This window comes from Manis javanica, chromosome 5, assembly GCF_040802235.1.
Source record: "Manis javanica isolate MJ-LG chromosome 5, MJ_LKY, whole genome shotgun sequence".
Taxonomy (NCBI): domain Eukaryota; kingdom Metazoa; phylum Chordata; class Mammalia; order Pholidota; family Manidae; genus Manis; species Manis javanica.
The window spans coordinates 161,280,835-161,299,966 of NC_133160.1; the positions used below are offsets into that span (position 1 = coordinate 161,280,835).

Sequence of the window (19,132 nt, forward strand, 5' to 3'; positions counted from 1 at the left end):
CTACCAGACCAAAGGCCTACTATGCCACATATACTCATATTTTTTTAGAAACCTTGCAGGTATTCTCTGTGGTATTTTTAGTTTTAAAAGCATTAATTAAACATTTAAAATAGAGTACGCTACAATTTTTGTATCACTCTCTTGGCAATTTTACATATTTAAAAATGCCCCGATATAGATAATTATCTCCCACCCCCAAAATAGAAGAGGTGCATTGTAACAGAATTAGTGGTAAACATTGTAACATTAATAATGCTCGATTGGTATTTTTTGAGTTCCTACTACTAGCTACACACTGTTCTAAGTACTCTAATATTTTAAAATCTTTTCCAAAATCCTAAGTGGATAGATTATTAGTACTCCCATTTTACTGGCGAGGAGGCAGAGCAACTGAGGAAGTTGCTTAGGGCCACACAGCTGTAAAACGGGAGCCAGGCCGTCCGGCTTCGGAGCCTTCACTGCGAAACCATATCATGTGTGTTTGTCTTGTCTCCCCAGTGGCCTCGCAGCAAGCGCTCGAGCGCAGGGCCATCCACCCTCGCGCACACGTGTTCACCCTCCCCGCCCGTGCCCTGCACCCCGGGCGCCCAGCACCTGCCGGCGGCCGCGGGGCGGGACGGGGTCGCAGTGCTCCAGGCCGGCCGCGCGCTAGGTGGCAGCAGAGGGCGCGGCGCGGGGCGCGACCGCGGCGCTGTCCCTCTTGGCGGGGCCGGTGGGCGGGGCGCGCGGGGTCGCCGCGCTCGGCTCTGCCTGTGGGAGCCGCGGGAGGCGTGCGGGCAGAGCAGCATGGCGGCGGCCGCGGGCGAGGCGCGCAGGGTGCTGGTGTACGGCGGCAGGGGCGCGCTGGGCTCCCGATGCGTGCAGGCGTTCCGGGCCCGCAACTGGGTATCGGCGGGCTGCGGGGAACGGGTCTCTGCCGAGAGGGCTCCGCGGCATCTTCGGGTTGGGTGGCGCAGGGCACGACGGTGACTGGGGGCAAGGGGACCTTCCGGTGCGGCCCGGGAGGGCAGTCCGGAGGAAGCTGGGAGCCCGTGTGCACCCCCAGACCTGGGTGCTTGCACGTGCATGCACAGGTCTGCACGCCTGTTCCTGTCCCCGAGTGCGTGGCACGTCCGGCCACGGGGGCCTGGCCTTTCCTCTGCAAGGAGGGTGGTGGTGGGGAGCTGCTCCCTCGGCTTCCGTCAGGCCCAGAAAGTCGGGTATGACTGAGGAGAGCATTCCAGGAGGGGAGGTAGAAGGGGTTGTGAGGGGACAAGGAGAAATGTGTGAAGGCAGGCTCCGGAATTAGACACGTGCGTAGTGGAGTTAGACTGCCTGGCGTGGGTGACTAGTCCTCTGATGGAGAACTGATTGCTAAACGCCCTCAAACCTGTTTCCTCACCTGTAAAATGGGGATAATGATAGTATTTCCACAGGGGAGTTGTACGGAGCAAATGACTTAATTGGCCGTGTATGTTACCTAATCATGGGAAAAGCTGTTTAAATGTTAGCTGCTATTACCATTACTACCCCTGTTCCTTTAGCCTGGGTTGGACTCCATACTTGAAGACTCAGCCTGGCAAATGCTGGTGGCTTTGTTTTGCAAAGACTTTGAACTGCTTTGCACAATCTGCTATGAAAAAGGTTATGATGAGTGGTTGCTGAGCTGATCCCCAGCCACCAGCAGGACTCAGAGCATACCGAGGGTAGTGGGGGTGGAGGAGGGGGAGGCTCCGCCCTGTGTCTTCTTCCTGCAGCTGTTATTGTTCAAAGTCCACACAGGAGCTCTGGCGAGCTTTCCCCAGAGGTTTAGTTTGGTAGCAGCAGCAATCAGGGCAAGGATACCTTGGCAGGGAGAAAGGGTGTCAGGATTTTCTTCTGGCTCATAACCTAGCACAGAAATATGCCTCTGAGGGATCTAAACACACCATCTTCCTCCTGCCATCCACCTGCTCAGAACCTAGGAAGACTGTTCTAAGCATCTGCAGAGATGGATGGTGGTGACAATGGGAACATTTAAAGAGTGCTGGCCAAGAGCTAGCACCATGGTCCTATGTACCAGGGGCCGCGCACTCCATTTCATTTCCTCTCCCCTGTGACTTTAATACAGTAGATCCCGTTGGTATCTGGGTGTTGCAGGTGTAAAGGCTGTGCTTCCCCCTCGTGAGGTCACTTTAGTTCACCTCTGACTTGGCAGAATCTGGCAAACTGATTTACTGTGACTCTTCCCCAACCCCATCAATCCTGGGAGCACCGGGATACACCCTTTCCTTTGTCTTAGTATCTCCCATGGCTAGTGCCATAGAAGTAGTGAGTGGTCTTGAATGAATGCCATGTTCTTCAAAGCTGGTGGTAGGAATGTTTATCTCTGTGGCTTTCTGACCACAGGGTCCTGGAACTTTCTGAGTAAGAACTGTGTGTCACCTGTGTAGCAATCTCCAATTCATTTAATTCTCACACTAACCCCGCAAGTTCCCATTTTACAGGTGAGGAGCCTCTGCATGCAGAGTGTGAGGTCGGGGAAGCAGCTGTGTAGCAGAACTAGGATTCAGACCCTCATCTGTATGATTTCTAAACCTAAAGCCATCCCTCTGTGCTTTGCTGCAGGGTGGAGGGTTCTGAAAACTCGAGTCTGCCATGGGCTGAATCCAGCCTGCCATCAGTTTTTGTAGAGCCCAAGAGTAAGAATGGTTTAAAAAAAATCAAAAGCAGAATAATATTTTGTGATGTGAAAATTATACGAAATTCATATTTCCATGTGTGGAGTTTTATTGGAACATAGCCACACTCATTTATCTGTTGCCTGTGGTTGCTATCCCACTGCAATAGACACGAGCGGTTGTAGCAGGGCCCAGATGGCCAGCAAAGCCTGAAATATTTACCGTCTGGCCCTTTACGGAAAATGTTTGCAAACCTCCGATCCAGGGGTCTCTGGAAGTGCATGCTTTGGCCTTCAAGGGTGATAGTGGAAGAGCAAGAGCGAGATGAGGTGTTTGGAGGCAGAATGGGCTGGGCTGGGGCTCAGTAAGGGGTTAGGCTGGCCAACGGCAAGCATCCTATAAGGCGTGTGAGAGGTCAGTTGCTAGAGCCTTTCTCTAGTGGGTTTTCATTTAAGCCTCTTATCTATCTCCACTCACCACATTTCTGAGCTGGGATCTTTAAAGGAATTACAACTTACTATCTCTTGATCAAAGCTATTTTCTCCTTTGCTCCAGTGGGTCGCCAGCATTGACGTGGTGGAGAATGAAGAGGCCAGTGCGAGTGTTGTGGTTAAAATGACAGACTCGTTTACTGAGCAGGCTGACCAGGTAATTCCAGCTAGGGTCCCACTAGGCATTGTGGGAACCCTGAAGAGGGGTTTCCACTGGCAATGTGCTCTTCTGTTTTTTTAAAGTATTTTTTCTCTGTTTATTAAAGCCATTCGTGTTCACTGAGGGAGGTTTGCAAAAAGAAAAAAAAAAGATGATAAATATCTGTGATTTATTTCTGGTTAGCTTACTGTCTCGCCGATGGGTTTCAGCTCTGGGCAAGGTCACTATGGATTCAGTGAGACCAAAAAATGAGAGTGGAATTTTCTTGGGGTGAAAGGGTTATACCCAACTTTATTCCCATGGTGGCAGGTCAATCACTAAAATCCCATCCACCCAGAGTGAGTCTGCAATGCAGCAGACCGGTCTCTGCCTCTCAGTTTCCCTACCCGCGCAGCTGTCTCGGTCTCTGTCCTTGGCGCTGCTACCACTCCAGCCTCTATTCTGCCCTTCAGCAGCCTTGCAGCCATGCCACCATGTCACCCAGAGCACTGGGCAGAGCTCTTTATATAGAGTCCATAGCAACATACTGCCCACACGTGTGTAGTGAGCCAGTCAATCAGGGCCAGGTGAGAATCCTGGCCACAGGAACCTTCACTTTATCCACACTGACTGTTCACATTTTGGCCCATTTTCTTGTCTTTCCTATGCTTACTATATGTTATTAGTTTTACAAGTTAAGATAAGCTTATTTTATGTTTTATTGTCAGCCTTTAACTTAAAAAAAATTTTTTTTTATTAAGGTATTATTGATACACACTCTTATGAAGTTTTCACATGAACAGACAATGTGGTTACTACATTTACCCATATTATCAAGTCCCCACCCACACCCAATGCAGTCACTGTCCATCAGTGCAGTAAGATGCTACAGATCCCCTATGTCCCTTCTCTGTGCTACACTGTTCTCCCCGTGATCCCCCACACCATGTGTACTAAACATACCCCTCCATCCCCTTCTCCCTCCCTCTGCCCCCCACCCCTCTCCCCTTTGGTAACCACTAGTTCCTTCTTGGAGTCTCTGAGTCTGCTGCCATTTTGTTCCTTCAGTTTTGCTTCGTTGTTATACTCCACGAATGAGTGGTCAGCCTTTAACTTAACATTTAAATACTTCTCCAGATCACTTGAAAAAATCTCCTGTGTTGATACATGATTTTTAATTTTGTGGGTTGGTTTCAATCTCCTTAGTTTCTACTTATTATACATTTTAAGTTTTTTTTGCAGTTTTTTGTTTTTACCATTACCAGGAATGCTGTGCCGAGCATCTTTGTCTCCATGCCTGGTTATTAGGATACATTGTGAAAAGTGGAGCTCCTCCATTCAAAAGCATGCATATTAACAAAACAGGATATTTTAAATTATAAAATGATATGCTTATTGTAAAACAAGAATTCAGACAAAACTCTATAAATACACAAATCAATTGTGAAATATCCCGGTTTCTCCCCACAAATAGTGTCACTCTGCAGAAGGGAGCACTGTTAAAAATTCAGGTGGATATCTTGGTGTAAGTATCTCCTCCATTCCCTGTCCATTGGCCAGTGAGTGAACTAGTGACAGGCAGGCAATGAACACGTGGAAGAGGCACTGACTGAATCTACAGACAGTCACTGGACAGAGCAAAATTTAAGGGGGAGGAACTTTAATATTCCTCATTTTAATTTTATTAGAAAAGTAAAGCATAGATGTCATAAAACAAAATGAAGTGGGTCCCATGCTTCCTAAGGAGTTGAACACAGGCTGTGTGTACACACAGACATCGTGGGTGATGATCCAACTCCTGGCAGCTGGGATCTGGGCTCTTGACAGCAGGGCCTGGCTAAGAATGAAGAGAAGGGTCAGCGGGCAACCAAGGGAACAGGAAAGTGGTCAACGAAAGATAAATCAGGATTAGGTGAGATTCTCATGAGTAGAGGCCAAGAGAAATTCAGGGTTCTTAAAAGGAAAGCTTTAGGTGTGGAGTGTAGGGAGAGAAAAGACTGGTTTCCATTGCCAAGTCTTTCTCTTTGAAAGAGTAATTTGAGGTCAGAGAAATTGCTGGAGGGAGAAGTCATGGACTTAAGTACTGCTGCTGGGTAAGACGTGTGTTCTTGGCTTGTCTTACGAAGACTGATGTTAATGAAGCAATTGGAAGGTGTCATCTCAGCCGTTCCGAAGAAATATGGAAAAGGGTTATGGTCGATGGCCAAAATTGTCAGTGTGGCTAGATTTTTGCTTTAATAATTGTAACAAAAGAACATGTATACATTTTCAACACTAAAAATTTCAGTCAAACAAAAGTAGAGATAATTAAAATGATCCCCTGTGTACTCAATATTTACCAACATTTTGTCATTGGCTGTGTTTTTTTATAGCTCTTAAAAAATAATTTTGGCATTTTCTTTTGGAGTTGCAGTTAAACTTTTTTGTACTGGGGGGACAGTAGAATTGATTATCTCTTTCATCTCATATGATTCTGTGATTTGCAAAGAAAGTCTGAAGAGAGATATATCACAAGGGTAGCTGGGGTGTTGATGCTTAAGTGATCCTTTTTTAGACTTTCTACTTTTGTTTATTGATTGTTTTATTCCCCCGGTGCTTATATTCCAACCCTTTAGAGCATTCAAAAGAAGACTCTAGATTGCTTTATAAAAATCACATTGAAATGCAGTTGGGCTTCACTTTCCAAAATGCTTACTGTAGATTGGTCCTAAGTCTAATTTTCAGTGTTAAGTGCTAAGTACTGTTAACTGACTTAAATGGTAGCAAAAAACAAACAGAGGTCTCTGCAAAGATGTTAGCCTGCTTAGGTTTACCTGACAGTTTATACAGCTTTTTGTCTGTTTTCATTTAAGGTGACCGCTGAGGTGGGAAAGCTCTTGGGTGAAGAGAAGGTGGACGCAATCCTTTGTGTGGCTGGAGGATGGGCTGGGGGCAACGCCCGATCCAAGTGTGAGTCACTCGCCGAGTTAATCATTCCTTGCACTCGGCTGTTTGTCCCTCTGGCCTGGACTGGCTTTGTACTATGTGCCGGGCCCGATGTTTTTCTGTGTGTCTCCCAGAATCTTTACAGTAGCTCTGGGAGGTGAGGACTAACACTCCATTTTATAGCTGAAGAAAATTCTTCCCATAGAGGGGACTTTAGCGGAGGGGTCATGGAGTCTGAAGTTTAAAATGAAATCAGCATTGTTTCCACCCCAATCTCACAGGGCCTATTCACTGGAATTGGGGGTTGTGTATGAAATGGAGAGCTCCTTCTGAAGGTCGGAAGGACTCAGAATCGAGCTTTTACTCAAGCCAAGTGCATTTTTCAACTTTTTATTATGAATGTTATCAACAACACGGAGAACTTGAAAGAAGAGTCCAGGAACCCCCTGATGCCCTCCCTCTGGAGTCAGTAATTGTCACCATTTGCCATACTCACGCTCCCTTGCATGTGTGTATTTTTTTGTTAACCATTTGAAACTAAGTTGACACTTCCCTGCATTTTAGCATGCATCCCCAAAGATGAAGTCTATTCTGTATTATCATAATATTTTCATCCCTAAGAGAATTAACAGTAATTCTATAAGATTAATAATAAGCCCAAATCCCCCAATTTGTTCCATGTCTTCTATAGTTGTTCTTCCCCGTATATGTTTTCCGAGCCGGGTTTATACACTGCATTTTGTTGGTATTTTTAGTCTCAATCTAGAATTTTCTTTCCTCTGATCAACTTGGTGAGTCCAGGAAAGTTTTCATATAGAATGTCCCACATTCTGAATTTGTTGAATGGTTTCTTTAAAGTATCATTTACCTTGTTCCTCCGCCCCTGGTATTTCCTGTGAGTTGGAATTTAGATCTAGAGACTTGCTTAGAGTCAGGTTAAATATTTTGGAGGCGAGAATTCTTCCTGAGTGATGTGTTCTTCATATTACATCACACTGGGATGCTCACCATGTCAGATCACCCTCCCCATACACGGTGATACCAAATTTGATGTTCGGTCAAGGTGTTAGCCAACAGACTTCCATTGTAAAGGTGCGTCTTTCTGTTTGCAGTTAGAAAGTGATCTGTGGGATGGCACTTTGGCATCATGTTTGAATATCATGTTTCCAAACACCGTGACAGTCTCAAATTCCCAAAACTAATGCATTCTTGGACTATCCCTGACTGACCCAGTTATCCCAGTGGGGGTTGGGAAGTGGTGGTTTTCTAATTCTATCATTCCTTCCACACTTACTAGTCAAAGCTATTTAAAAGGGAATTGATATTCTGTGAACTACACTTAAACATGAAATGGGTATTTTTTGGGGCAATCAGGTTGGCAGAACACACTAACCGCCTCTTGTGTATTTTGGGAACAAGAAGTGATAAATGTGGATCCATCCTTTTTTTTTCCCCCTAGCTCTTTTTACCTGGAAAATGTGACAATTGGTTGTCACCTGCTGAAGACCCCTCTTCCTGTGTCTTTCTTTCTGGGTCAAGGGCATAGTTTCACTGTGTTCTGTGTGCCTTGTAAGGGAGGAAGGGACAGGTGTCCAACTGAGGATGTGACACACATTGCCACTTACTCCTCCCCAGCAGGCTAACGTAGGGTGAAATGGTTGGTATTCCAGCTTTCTTTGAAAATCTTTAAAGCCAGTATTAAACTTCCAGCCATAAAAAAATGTAGCTCTGTCAAAGCCCTCTTTATGTCCATATGGTAATAGTCCCTCTGGTTTTCATCATGAGTAAGACCGACATAGACAAATAGATTATTACAAATCTAATGCCCTTCATAAAGTAGAATGATCTTTGAAAGGAAGCCAGTCAAGCATACCTGTTAACAGTCCTTGGGTTTTGGGGAAGTGTCACCGGTTACAGCTGAGGAAGCGGCCACTCGGTGATCACGTGGTCTGGGCTGGAAACCCCGTCCCTTGGGCCCTGGGCTGTTTGTATTAGGTCTGTGGTAGACAGAGGCCAGGCTGGCGGGGATGGCCGGGAGTACGTGCTCGAGTGCCATGCACCATGAGCCAGCCAAGCTCACCCTGCAGTTTCTTCACTGCAATGCTGAGCTCACATGGTGTTTTTTTTACTCAGCTCTCTTTAAAAACTGTGACCTGATGTGGAAGCAGAGCATGTGGACGTCAACCATCTCCAGCCACCTGGCCACCAAGCACCTCAAGGAAGGGGGCCTCCTGACCTTGGCTGGTGCCAAGGCTGCTCTGGACGGGACTCCAGGTAAGCCTTCTCTTCTTCGTTCCTGGGAATCGGGAATGCTCACGCCTGCCTGCCGGGGCTGCTGAACTCTCCCATGAAGTGAGGAATACCAGAGCCCTTTGACCTTTGCTTTACAGTTTAGATTTTGCTTCCATTCAGCCCTGAATCTTTTTAGGGGAAGGACTCCTGATGCCTTCATTTGTGTCATCCTTCCGTTGATGGTGGTTAAGGAATACTAGAATCTGACGCCCGCTACCAAAACTCCACAGTCTGGTTTATTTATCTATGATCTACCCAGGAGTGGATGGTGTTGTAGTACATACTAATTAGTTAATAACCCTGTATTATTATCATCATGTGCTCATGTGTCCCAGGGAAGCTGCTGGGGCCCTGGAAACAGTGTGGGCTGGGTGAATTCATCACCTTAGTTGTGTGTGGCTCTGAACAAATTATTTGATCTCTTTGACCAAATTTCTGCACTAGTTTCCTTAATTGTAATATAGTGATGCCAACATTGGTCTTGAAGAGTAGCTGTAAAACCTTAGAGGTATTGGTATGTATAAAGGGCCCAGCTCATTATAAGGATTATTAGATTCACTCTTTTCATTTCACATGTAATCCTCATCTAATCTTTGGGTAGATGTCATTATTATCTTTTTTGTTTGCAGGCAAGGAAACTAAAATTTAGAGAAGTTAAATAACTTGTCATTACTCAAAACAAGTAAGTTGCAAACTTACTTTGATTTAAAACCCTGACCATTTCTAAATTGTGTGCTTTTTCTATTATATCACACAAACCCAGGTTTCCTTTGCATTTTTACTCCTGTGTCAGTTTCCTGGGACTGCTGTAACAAAGTGCTACAGCCTGGGGGCTTAAATGACCAAATCTGTCCTCTCACAGTGCTGGAGGCTAGACGTCTGAGATCAGGGTGCGGGCAGGCTTGATTTCTTTCTGAGCCTCTCTCCTTGCCTGTAGTTGCCGTCTCTCCCCGGGTCCTCACGTGGTCCTCCTCCTGTGCATGTCTGGGTCCTAATCTCTTCTTATAAGGACACCAGTCACATGGGATTATAGCCTACCCGTATTACCTCATTTTAAGTTAATCACCTCTTTAAAGTCTCATCTCCAAATGCAGTCACATTCTGAGGTGTTGGGGGGTCAGGAATTCATAATGAATTTGGGAGATACAATTCAGCCTTTTGCTTTTTCTTTGGGGTAAGGCTAAAGGAATATAAGTTGGGTGGGGGACAGCACAGGGAGGCAGAAAGTGTCTACATGCACTACCTAAACTCTTAAAAAATAACTTTTTTGGGACCTCTTTAGGTAAGTGGTGGAGACCTTGAGTGCCCATTTCAGTTTTAATGTAACCCACTGAGCTGTGAGGCTCTTACAAATTAACAGTTCTTGCCATTCATTTTCTTATTTGATTTCTCAGAACTTTGATCTTAGAAGTCCATGGCTATTGCAGTAATTAAAGCTGTGTAAATGTTACATGTTAGTTTGGTTGAGATCTGATTTTTATTAAAGGTGACACTAAAAAGTGTCACCCAGAGGCACTAGAAAGTCAATAAGAAAAATGACTAACAGCTTGACATTTAAAAAAGAAAACCCAAGGGCTGAAAGACTGTTTTTCTAAGGACAGAAGAGTTTTTTCCTTTATTCTGATTTTAAATATCTTACTACACAGGTTGGCTTTTTATTGTGGTTTTGCCACTTACTTGCTGTGCAGTATTGACAAGTTACTTAACCTCTCTGAGCCTCAGTTTTGTCATCTGTAAAATGAGGATAAATAATGATGCTTCCTTTATATGGTGACTGAGACTTGGATGTTAATGGTGGAGAAGGGTATTAGAGTCAGTAGTAAATGTAAACTTTTATTATTATTTACTCCAGACTTACTTTTGCCCAGCTACTCCTGCTTCAGATGTTAGTAAGTTTGTTCATTGTTAAGTTCTTAGATGTTGTTAAACTTAGTTGAGTCATAGAAACTTTTAACTTTGATTCAGACCCCAGAAGAATCTGGGGAAATCTGTTTATAATTTGAAAGTTAATGATGAACAGGCTTAGAAGTCCTTCAAACCCAAGGAAAGTTGCTCAAAAGTAGAAAGTTTTTCACTTGGAAAGATGCTAGGAAAACCCCGTCCTCCTATTTCTAACGTTGTATTTGCAGACTGTCCACTGGAGGATAAACTATTAAATGATGGTGATCACTTTTGTTTACCATTTAGGGATTTGCACTGTGTTTGAAAATCCGTCCTTAGGGACCACATTGATCATTTATAATTGGGGGGAAGTATTTATCTTCTTAATGAAATGAATTTTTTTCCCCTTACCTGCATTGTGTAGAGATTGCTAGAACTGAAGCGTTAGGGCTGCTGGTAGCCTGTCACTTGCTTCCTTCTTCTTCAGATTCCTGCTGTCACATTGTTTGAATTGAATGAAGCGTGGGCCCTGGGAGTTTGCTGGGCTTAATGAATGAGATTCTTGTGCTGGTTTATTTTAATCACTGCCCATTTCATAAGATCTTTTTATCACGGTTGGCTGCCTGCCCCTGATTAAGCAGAAAAGCCAGAGATGGTGAAATATTCTTCTTGTGTTTCTAAATAACTTTTTGAGACCTTGACCCTCTTTTGCAATTGTAGGTCGCTGGTGAAGTGCTTAGTGATTGGCTCCTGTCTGGGCGGGGGTCGGCGGGGGTCCACACCTCCCTGCAGACCTTTGTTGCCTTTTCACCTGTTATTCTTCATACAGTGGGCAAGCTGGGTTTTTAGAAGGCTGCTGATCTCTGGAGGATATAGTGGTTTTCTGAAGGAAGGAAAATATTTACAGCAGTTAACCCTTCTTTGCTGTTGAGTGAGCATCTGCAGCAGGGTGCTGGGGGGACTATAGAGAGGAGAGAGACTCCGCACTGCCACTTGTCTGTGGGGCAGATGGAACCCTGTCCTAATATGTGGCGTGCTTCAGTCAGCCATATGCTGGCTGGTGGGAGGAAGGGAAGACTACTAGGTAGCATTTTTACTTATGCCAGAGTTGATCAGATGGTTATGCTTCACACAGGGTGCTGGGCTCCAGGGCACATTATTCCTATTAATTTGATGGGAAACATGAATTGATCACCCAGCCTGTGCTGAGCCCAGAATCAAGTTTACTTTATTCCCATTGTACAGATGGGATAACTGGGGATTAGAACAGTTTTGAGAAGCTGACTAGGATTTCTTTAGTGGCAAGTGGAAGAGCTGGGGTTTGAACTTGTGCAGCATGACTTTGAAGTCTGCACTCCAGATGACTGTTCAGTTTTGTTCACAAGCAGATACCCATCCAAGGGTTCAGAGCCAGCTCTTGCCTGGCCTTTAACCTCTCAGTCAACCTCAGTGCAAGTCTGTGCGTGAGCCTGGGCACATTACTCACTCTGTCTGAGCCGCTGCTTCCTCAGCAATAAAAGTAGGATCCACCTCATAGCTCCTGTAATAAATGTTAAGTGCCAGGCGAATAGTAGGTGTGCTGGAAATGTTATGTCCTCTTTCTCCCCATAGGTGCCCTCCTTCTCTTCTTCCCAGCCTCCTCTGGACCCTGGTGTGGTGTTCTTTGGACACACCAGTGGTGGCCAGTCCCTGAACTGTCTTCTCCCCGTCTCCCAGGGATGATCGGCTATGGCATGGCCAAGGGTGCCGTTCATCAGCTCTGCCAGAGCCTCGCGGGGAAGAACAGCGGCATGCCGTCGGGGTCTGCGGCCATCGCCCTGCTCCCGTAAGTGCTCAGGCTTCCGGGGTGCCGCCCACCTCGGCCTCCCTGCTGAGAGCTCACGTTTGTCTTAGAGTTGCTTCCCACCAGGGACTTCTGTGTGCTGTCACTTTGGCTTCTACGACCCCCAGATGCCCCAAGGATAGTTCTTTGGGGTTAGATTACTCTGGGCTGTCCAGAGAGGTGATGGGCTGATGGGGTGGGTCTGTCTTCTTGCCTCTTTTTTGTTTTCTTTTCTTCCCTCCATCTGCCCCTAGCTCCTTATTTAAAGCAGTCTATGCATTTTACATTAATATTTGTAGTTCTGTCTTTCAAGCCATATGAGGCCGGTGTGGAAGAGAGACTGTATTTAGTCTTTGTGGTTTGTGTGTGTGGAGAGGGGTCTAAGAAGCTGGGGGGCTGTGGGGGACAGTCCTGTGAGTGGTCAGGAGCAGGGCCCTCTTCCGCTGTCCCAGGTGAGGCAGCTGTTATGGAGATGGAGTTTCTCCTTGCTGGAAGGATTCCAGCACCAGCTGGTTTGCGTCTGGCCTGTAGTCTAGTAAAGCTGACATTGGGACTGCACAGGGACTGGATTTTCCAGTTTCCTGCCATTTGTGAGCTTCTGTGACTTGGTCCCACAGCTATTTTGAATGATTCCCAAAGCCTGAGTATTCTTGGGAGAGTCACACATACGAATTTTGTATTCTCTTGCTGCAAATCATGAGGTTTCATAGAAATCAACAAAATGAAAGATGAGGTAGTCCTTTCCCCCATATTTAAAGGAATTACACTGAGCATGGCGTTGGCCACATTTAGGGAGTGAATGAAGACATAAACAGCAAAGCACTTTACTTCAATGAAGACTATATTTTTAAAAAGGCAAAATGTGGCTTTCATTTTGTTCCTGTCTGCCTAAAGGGTAGGTCGCAAAGCACCTCACTGAATTATGCTCAGATGTGATTTCTGTATGATGGATGTGGTTGGCTTCCTGGCCTTTCTCTGATTGTCCTCGTGGTCGCCCACGTCAGCACTGCCACCTCTGGTGCCACAGGTGCGTTTTCGTGGTCCAGGAGGAGAAGGCAGGTGTTGTCACGAAGGCAAGGCACACATGACAGGGTTATCTCTGTGCACGGCAGGGTGACCCTGGATACGCCGGTGAACAGGAAATCGATGCCTGAGGCCGACTTCAGCTCCTGGACACCCTTGGAGTTCCTAGTGGAGTGAGTATTGCAGAAACATCAGTGACTAAGCACTTTCCAGCCCCTGTTCTCTGCCTTTTATGGGCTAGAAGACAATCCCAGGTTCTCTTGGCTTATCAGCACGGGTGGTCTTGTGAGGGCCTTCAAGGGTGCACACACATTAGTGTGATCTCAGAGTAGAGGAGGGACTCACCAGCTGACCAGCCTGAGCATGTTGTTTAACTGCTCTAGGCCTCAGTTTCCCCATCTGCATAATGCGGTCTGTAATCATTGTGAGGAGGAACGAATGTCAGTGTGTGCTGAGCACTTGGCACAATGACTGAAGCAAGTGCTTGGTAGACCTCAGCTCCTTTGGTGTCATTATCTCTGTTAATGAGGAACAGCTGTGGGGACACCAGGCTGATCAGGGTGACCATCTGGGCTCACGTGTCTAAATTAGTGCTGAGCGAGCATCCTTTGCTCTTGAAACTAGATTCATCCGTTTGTGAATGTGAGTGGCATTTGATGGTCATGGAGAAAGGGTGAGCCTTGTTGCTCTTTGTATTTGTCTAAATCTAGACCAAAGCCCTCTATTTAGTAAGCATGCATTCATTGAGCACCCACTGTGGGCCAGATGCTGTGCTGGGCCCTGGGGCAGCGTGGTGAATAAGGTGGTCCCTGCCCTCACCCAGCAGGCGACCACCTCACCCAGCAGTGCCAGTGTGTCAGCCACTTTGACAGCTGTTTGTAAAGTTTGGGACATGCTTCTGGCTTGAGGTTACATCTCATGTAAACTAAATGGAGATATTTGGGACTTTATGTTCAGAACAGGTATTATGTAGCATTTGTTATGTGCTAGGCACCATTTCAAGCACTTCATTACTATTACTTACTGCTCATAACAAACCCTCTGAGGGTGGTGCTGTCATCCTTAAGGGTTGAGGGCTTGGAGGCACAAGGGAAGGGAGCTTGCTTAAGGTTACACAGCAGAGCCAAGGCTTGACCAAGGCAGTGTGGCTGCAAAGTCTGTGGCCTTAGCTACTCGGCAACAGTTATTTCTGCCTGTATCAAGCTTTGAGGTGTGTTTGCATTTGAATTTCTTTTTAAATGCTCACATTCCCAGCACCACATGAGAGAGCCATGGATCTAGGACTTAGATTCTAGATGGAACATCTGTGGTCATGTGTCTGAATTAGTACCAAGCCACAGATCCACAGAGGGTGGGCTGGGGCAGCCACCCTTTCCTCCTGAAATCATGATACCCATTTGTGGTGTTTGAAACTCATATGAAAAGTTAGCATGAAGTTTGCTTCAAAGTGTGAGCACATTCCCTTCTTTGCTACCCGTGGTTAGAATGGCATTCTCTCCTACTCCAGACAGATGGTGGGGATGGAGGAGAAGACAGTTTAAAACATGCATAAGTAACACACGTACCCCCACACATCCAAACATGACTGGTTCTCTTCGGAGGCATCCCCTAAGCTCGGCATGACATAGTACATAGTTCAGGAAATGTTAGCAATGCTTTGTTTTTTGAGCTTGTTTACTTCCCTTGGTTTGTTCAATCCTCAAAGTGGAAGCTCGAATGACTTGATAGTTAGACAGCTCTGATCTAGAAGGTTTCAGATCGGTGCTAAACAATATCCCAGGAACTCCCAAGTGCTTCTCAATTAAAGAAAGTCTAAAGACCGAGCTGGATTGTCCAAAGGGATGATGGACTCAAATGTGAATGTTTTCTTTTAAAAATTACCTGCTACTTTTTATGTCTTGTGAAATGCTCAAGCCCATTTTTATTCCTATCTTAGAGGAGATCTTCCCACTCCCTGGCTGGTGGTGGTGCCTCCTCTCACACAGAGCTAGTTAATAAATGCCCCTGTTCTTGGCGTTTAACATAGTTTATTGTAACAGGCTGCTTTTTGTATCTTTTTCCATTGCATGGCTTAGCCGTGGGCGCTCCATAAATGTTTACTAAAAAAAAAAAAAATAGAATGAATTGCTTCTCTTTCTTTTAAATTTTTGAGAATATAGCAAAATATAAAGTAGTGTACCATGCGTCTAAATAAAATCTTATTTTATCACATAAAACCATACCACTGTGTTATGAAGGATTCCAACAATGCAAAAAAATACAAAAATGTAGATCAGTGTCCCGCCAAATCCTGCCACTCAGAAATCAGAATGACTACAGAAGTCACTGGGGACCTGCGTGTGCGTCCATGATACCTTGTGGCTTTTTCATATCTGCTGCTTTTCCCAAAACCCTCCTGAAAGCCATTGAGGTGAATATAAGCATGTGTCCAGATTTTTGCTTTTAAAATGTAAAGTTTATTTTCTTTGTTCTAGAACTTTCCATGACTGGATCACAGAGAAAAACCGACCGAGCTCAGGGAGCCTAATCCAGGTGGTAACTACAGAGGGAAAGACAGAGCTTACCCCGGCGTATTTTTAAGCTTCGTCTCAGTGCCTGCTAGGCAACTGCCAGAAAAGTTGTTGATCCGTCTCAGTGTGGCCGTGTCCAGCCCTGTGTTTTCTGTAATCCTGCTCATGGTGTAAGATTGAGTCCTGTTTTCTCTCACTAAATGTATTCGTTCTTGTAGGACATTGTTTATGTGAGGTAAAAATGTGTACGGGCGGAGGCAATCTGTGTATAACTGTCAGTTTGGGAGGTTTCTGAAGGGCCTCCTCCTTGTCTACGCCACCTTGAATTCCATTCGAGACTGTTCATCTGTCCCTGACAGCAGTCGTCAACTTGATTAGTTCATAGATTTGTTGATATTGTGGACATTTTGGGGCCTGAGTTATTTTTAAGCGTCATGTTTTTATCACAGATGTAGTTTTTGCAGCCTTGAGTTAAACTGCCTTAAAACTCCTTTTGCGGTGTAAGCAGAACCCCATGGTCTCTGTGAAGGTATCTTTCCCCTGTGCAGTTGCCAAGTGTGCAAGGTAACTGCTTGTGGTTATTTGAAGTTCATCTTCCTAATAAACGCACTTCATTTCCTATGTTGCCTTCTTTAATCAGTTGCATCTTATATAACACTGTAGGTAAATGTCCTAGAATCATGGGCTGCAAGCTGTCTTTAGTCTGGTTGTCTCAAAAGGGGGTGGACTCAAACCCTGATAAAAGTTTTTATTTAAACACATTACTGTGGTACAGTTCCCTCTTGGGCATACCAGGGTCAAGGTGGTGGGGTGGCTCAGTGTATTTAAGAAGAGTGCTCCACGTGACTGACGCAGGCTGTTCTGACTGAGAACTAGTGATCTGATCCAACCTGGTCATTTTATGGACAAGGAAACTGAGGCCCAGAGAGAGAACTTAACCATCCTCATCACCAATAATGGCAGAACTAAGCCCAGAACCCTGGTCGCCCAGATGGCTGCTATTTATAAAGGCCTTTACCATATGTTTCTTTTTTTTTTTAATTATTGAAATAAAATCCACAAAATACAATTTTAACCATTTTAAAGTGAAAAATTCAGTAGCATTTAGTATGTTCATAATGTTCTGTCGCCACCACTTCTGTCTAGTTCCAAAACATGTTCATCACTCCAGTATTAAACCCATACGTGTTAACAGTTACTCCTTGTACCCCGTTCCTCCAGCCCTTGGCCAACCACCCATTTGCTTTCTATCTCTGAAGTCACCTATTCTGGATATTTCCTGTAAGTGGCATCATGCAATATGTGGCCTTTTGTGTATGGCTTCTCAGCATGTTTTTGAGGTTCAGCTACATTGTAACCCCGGTCAGTATTTCCTTTGCTGTGTAATATTCTGTCGTGTATAAACTACAATTAGTGTATCTGTTCATCCATTGATAGATGTTGGAGCTTTGTTTGTGCTTCTTGGCTGATGGGAAGACTGCTTCAGTGGACATTCATGTGCAAATACTTGGGTACCTGTTTCTGTTGGGTTGGATATATACGTATCTAGGAGTGAGGTTGCTTGTTTATCTGGTACTCCATGTTTAACTATATGAGGTGTGTTTTTTTGATTCTTGACACTACTCTTCAAGGTGATATTATCCAAGTTTCACAGGAAAGAAGGGATCAGCAAGGTAGGACTGTTTGTTTAAAGTCATCGAGTGCTTTGGTGTGAATGTTTGTGTCCCCCACAGAATTTATGTTGAAAACCTAATTCCCAATGGAATGGATGTATTAGAAGCTGTGGCCTTTGGGAGGTGAGCCCTCATGTATAGGATCAACATTCTGTGACGGGCTCCAGCGAGATGCCTTGGCCTTCTGCCAAGTGAGGACATGAGAAATCTGCACCCTGGTCTTGGACTTACAGCCTCCAGACCTGTGAGCAATGAATTTCTGTTGTTTATAAGCCACTAGGTCTTTCGCATTTGTTCCAGCAGCCCGAACGGCCCGAGACAGCCGGTTAGGGGGCGGTGCAGTGGAGTTGGGCCCAGGTGCAGCTGCCTGCAGTGCTCACCCAGTTACTGCACCTCATGGCCCTTCTTCCATCTCGTCCTCCTGAGAGAGATGGCTTCCAGGTTTCAGGTGAAGAACAGTCCCCTGAATTATTGACTTCTGAGGGTGTTAGTTTCAGGAGAGCTGGTCGTTCATTCCATTTAAAAAACAGGCCTTAAAATTGATTAGGTAGGTGTGTTTCTTTTCCTTTCCTCAGGCCTCACAACCTGGTGATGTGCAAAGAGAATAGGGAGATGGGGGAAGGAAGAGGGGATGGTTATCTCTTACGCTTTAGCCAGTCATTCAACAAGTGATTTTTGAGTGCCGACTATGCAATAGACACTAACTATGACTTACAGTGAATTAAGTAGACAGACCTGTGCCCGCGTAGAATTTCATTCCAGTGGAGGGAGGGGAGAGCAATAAACAATATAACCTGTGTGCAATGCAGAGTATGTGAAAAGGTGTAACCTGTGGGAAAAAAAGATCCAGGTTGCCGGGGTGGGTGAAGGAGAGTTGGGGAGGTTTGGGGGTTGCAATTTCAGGTAGGGTGGTGGTATGGACTGAATGTGTCCCCCCAGATTCATAGGTTGAAGCCCTAACTCCCAGTGTGGCTGTATTTGGAGATGGGGCCTTTAAAGAAGTAAGTAAGGTAAAATGAGGTCATAAGGGCAGGGCCCAGTCCCACATGATTAAAATCCTTATATTAATCATAAGAAGGGGTACTGGAGAGCTCCTCTCTGTCTGCACACGTGCTCTGGAGAAAGGCCATGTGACAGTATAGTAAGAAAGTGGCTGTCTACAAGCTAGCAAAAGAGTCTTTGCAGAAACCAAACTGGCCAGCACCTTGACCTTGGACTTCCAGCCTCCAGTAAATAAGCTGCTGTCGTTTAGATACTGTGCTGACTAAGACGGTCAGTGAGAAAGGACCTCATGTGAGATGACATTGAATGAATCGTAGATGAAGTGCAGAAGTCAGCCACCTGGACGCGTGAAGCAAGTATCTCAGGCAAAGGATCCGGGCATCAGTGGCCCCATGGCAGGGGTGTGCCTGGTGTGGTTGAGCTCAACGGGGCCTCAGGCTGGAGTGCTGGGTGGGGTGAGTGAAGGGGCAGTGATGAGATCAGAGAAACGGTCATGTAGAGCAGGGGTTCCCAAACTTGCTGAGTCCAAGGTGCCCTTAGTGTCTTAGTAGTTGTTCAGTGTCCTTATATCAAAGGAAATGCCTACCTGGGTTTTAGAAGTAGTGAGATCCTAACAATTTAATAGTTACAGTCAGACAGATGTTGCTGTGTTAATCCAGAAATTGTAAACTATTCTGTGGTGCCTCTATGAATTCACCATGCTGTCCTGGGGTGCCTAAATGCAGTTGGAAAATG

At 45.4% G+C, this 19,132-nt stretch overlaps 1 protein-coding gene across 2 annotated transcripts; it reads left to right on the forward strand.

Annotated features, from left to right (window-relative positions):
* Positions 1–724: 724 nt before the first annotated feature.
* On the forward strand, positions 725–16,343 carry QDPR (quinoid dihydropteridine reductase). 2 transcript variants are annotated; one of them, XM_073237802.1, is made up of 7 exons: positions 725–885; positions 3,195–3,287; positions 6,122–6,218; positions 8,328–8,468; positions 11,979–12,192; positions 13,302–13,385; positions 15,687–16,343. In XM_073237802.1, the coding sequence occupies exons 1-7, from the start codon at positions 787–789 to the stop codon at positions 15,790–15,792; spliced, it is 834 nt and encodes a 277-aa protein (XP_073093903.1). In that variant the 5' UTR covers positions 725–786; the 3' UTR covers positions 15,793–16,343. The 2 variants fall into 2 exon arrangements, with proteins under 2 accessions (XP_073093903.1, XP_017520862.3); XM_017665373.3 differs by having other exon boundaries at positions 12,084–12,192.
* The last annotated feature ends 2,789 nt before the right edge of the window (positions 16,344–19,132 follow it).

Bases quoted from the DNA above. Each gene is read 5' to 3' on its own strand.
- QDPR (XM_073237802.1), top strand. From the start codon at position 787: ATGGCGGCGGCCGCGGGCGAGGCGCGCAGGGTGCTGGTGTACGGCGGC. The intron at 886-3,194 runs GTATCGGCGGGC...CCTTTGCTCCAG, and splicing joins CGTTCCGGGCCCGCAACTGG to TGGGTCGCCAGCATTGACGT. The intron at 12,193-13,301 runs GTAAGTGCTCAG...TGTGCACGGCAG, and splicing joins GCGGCCATCGCCCTGCTCCC to GGTGACCCTGGATACGCCGG.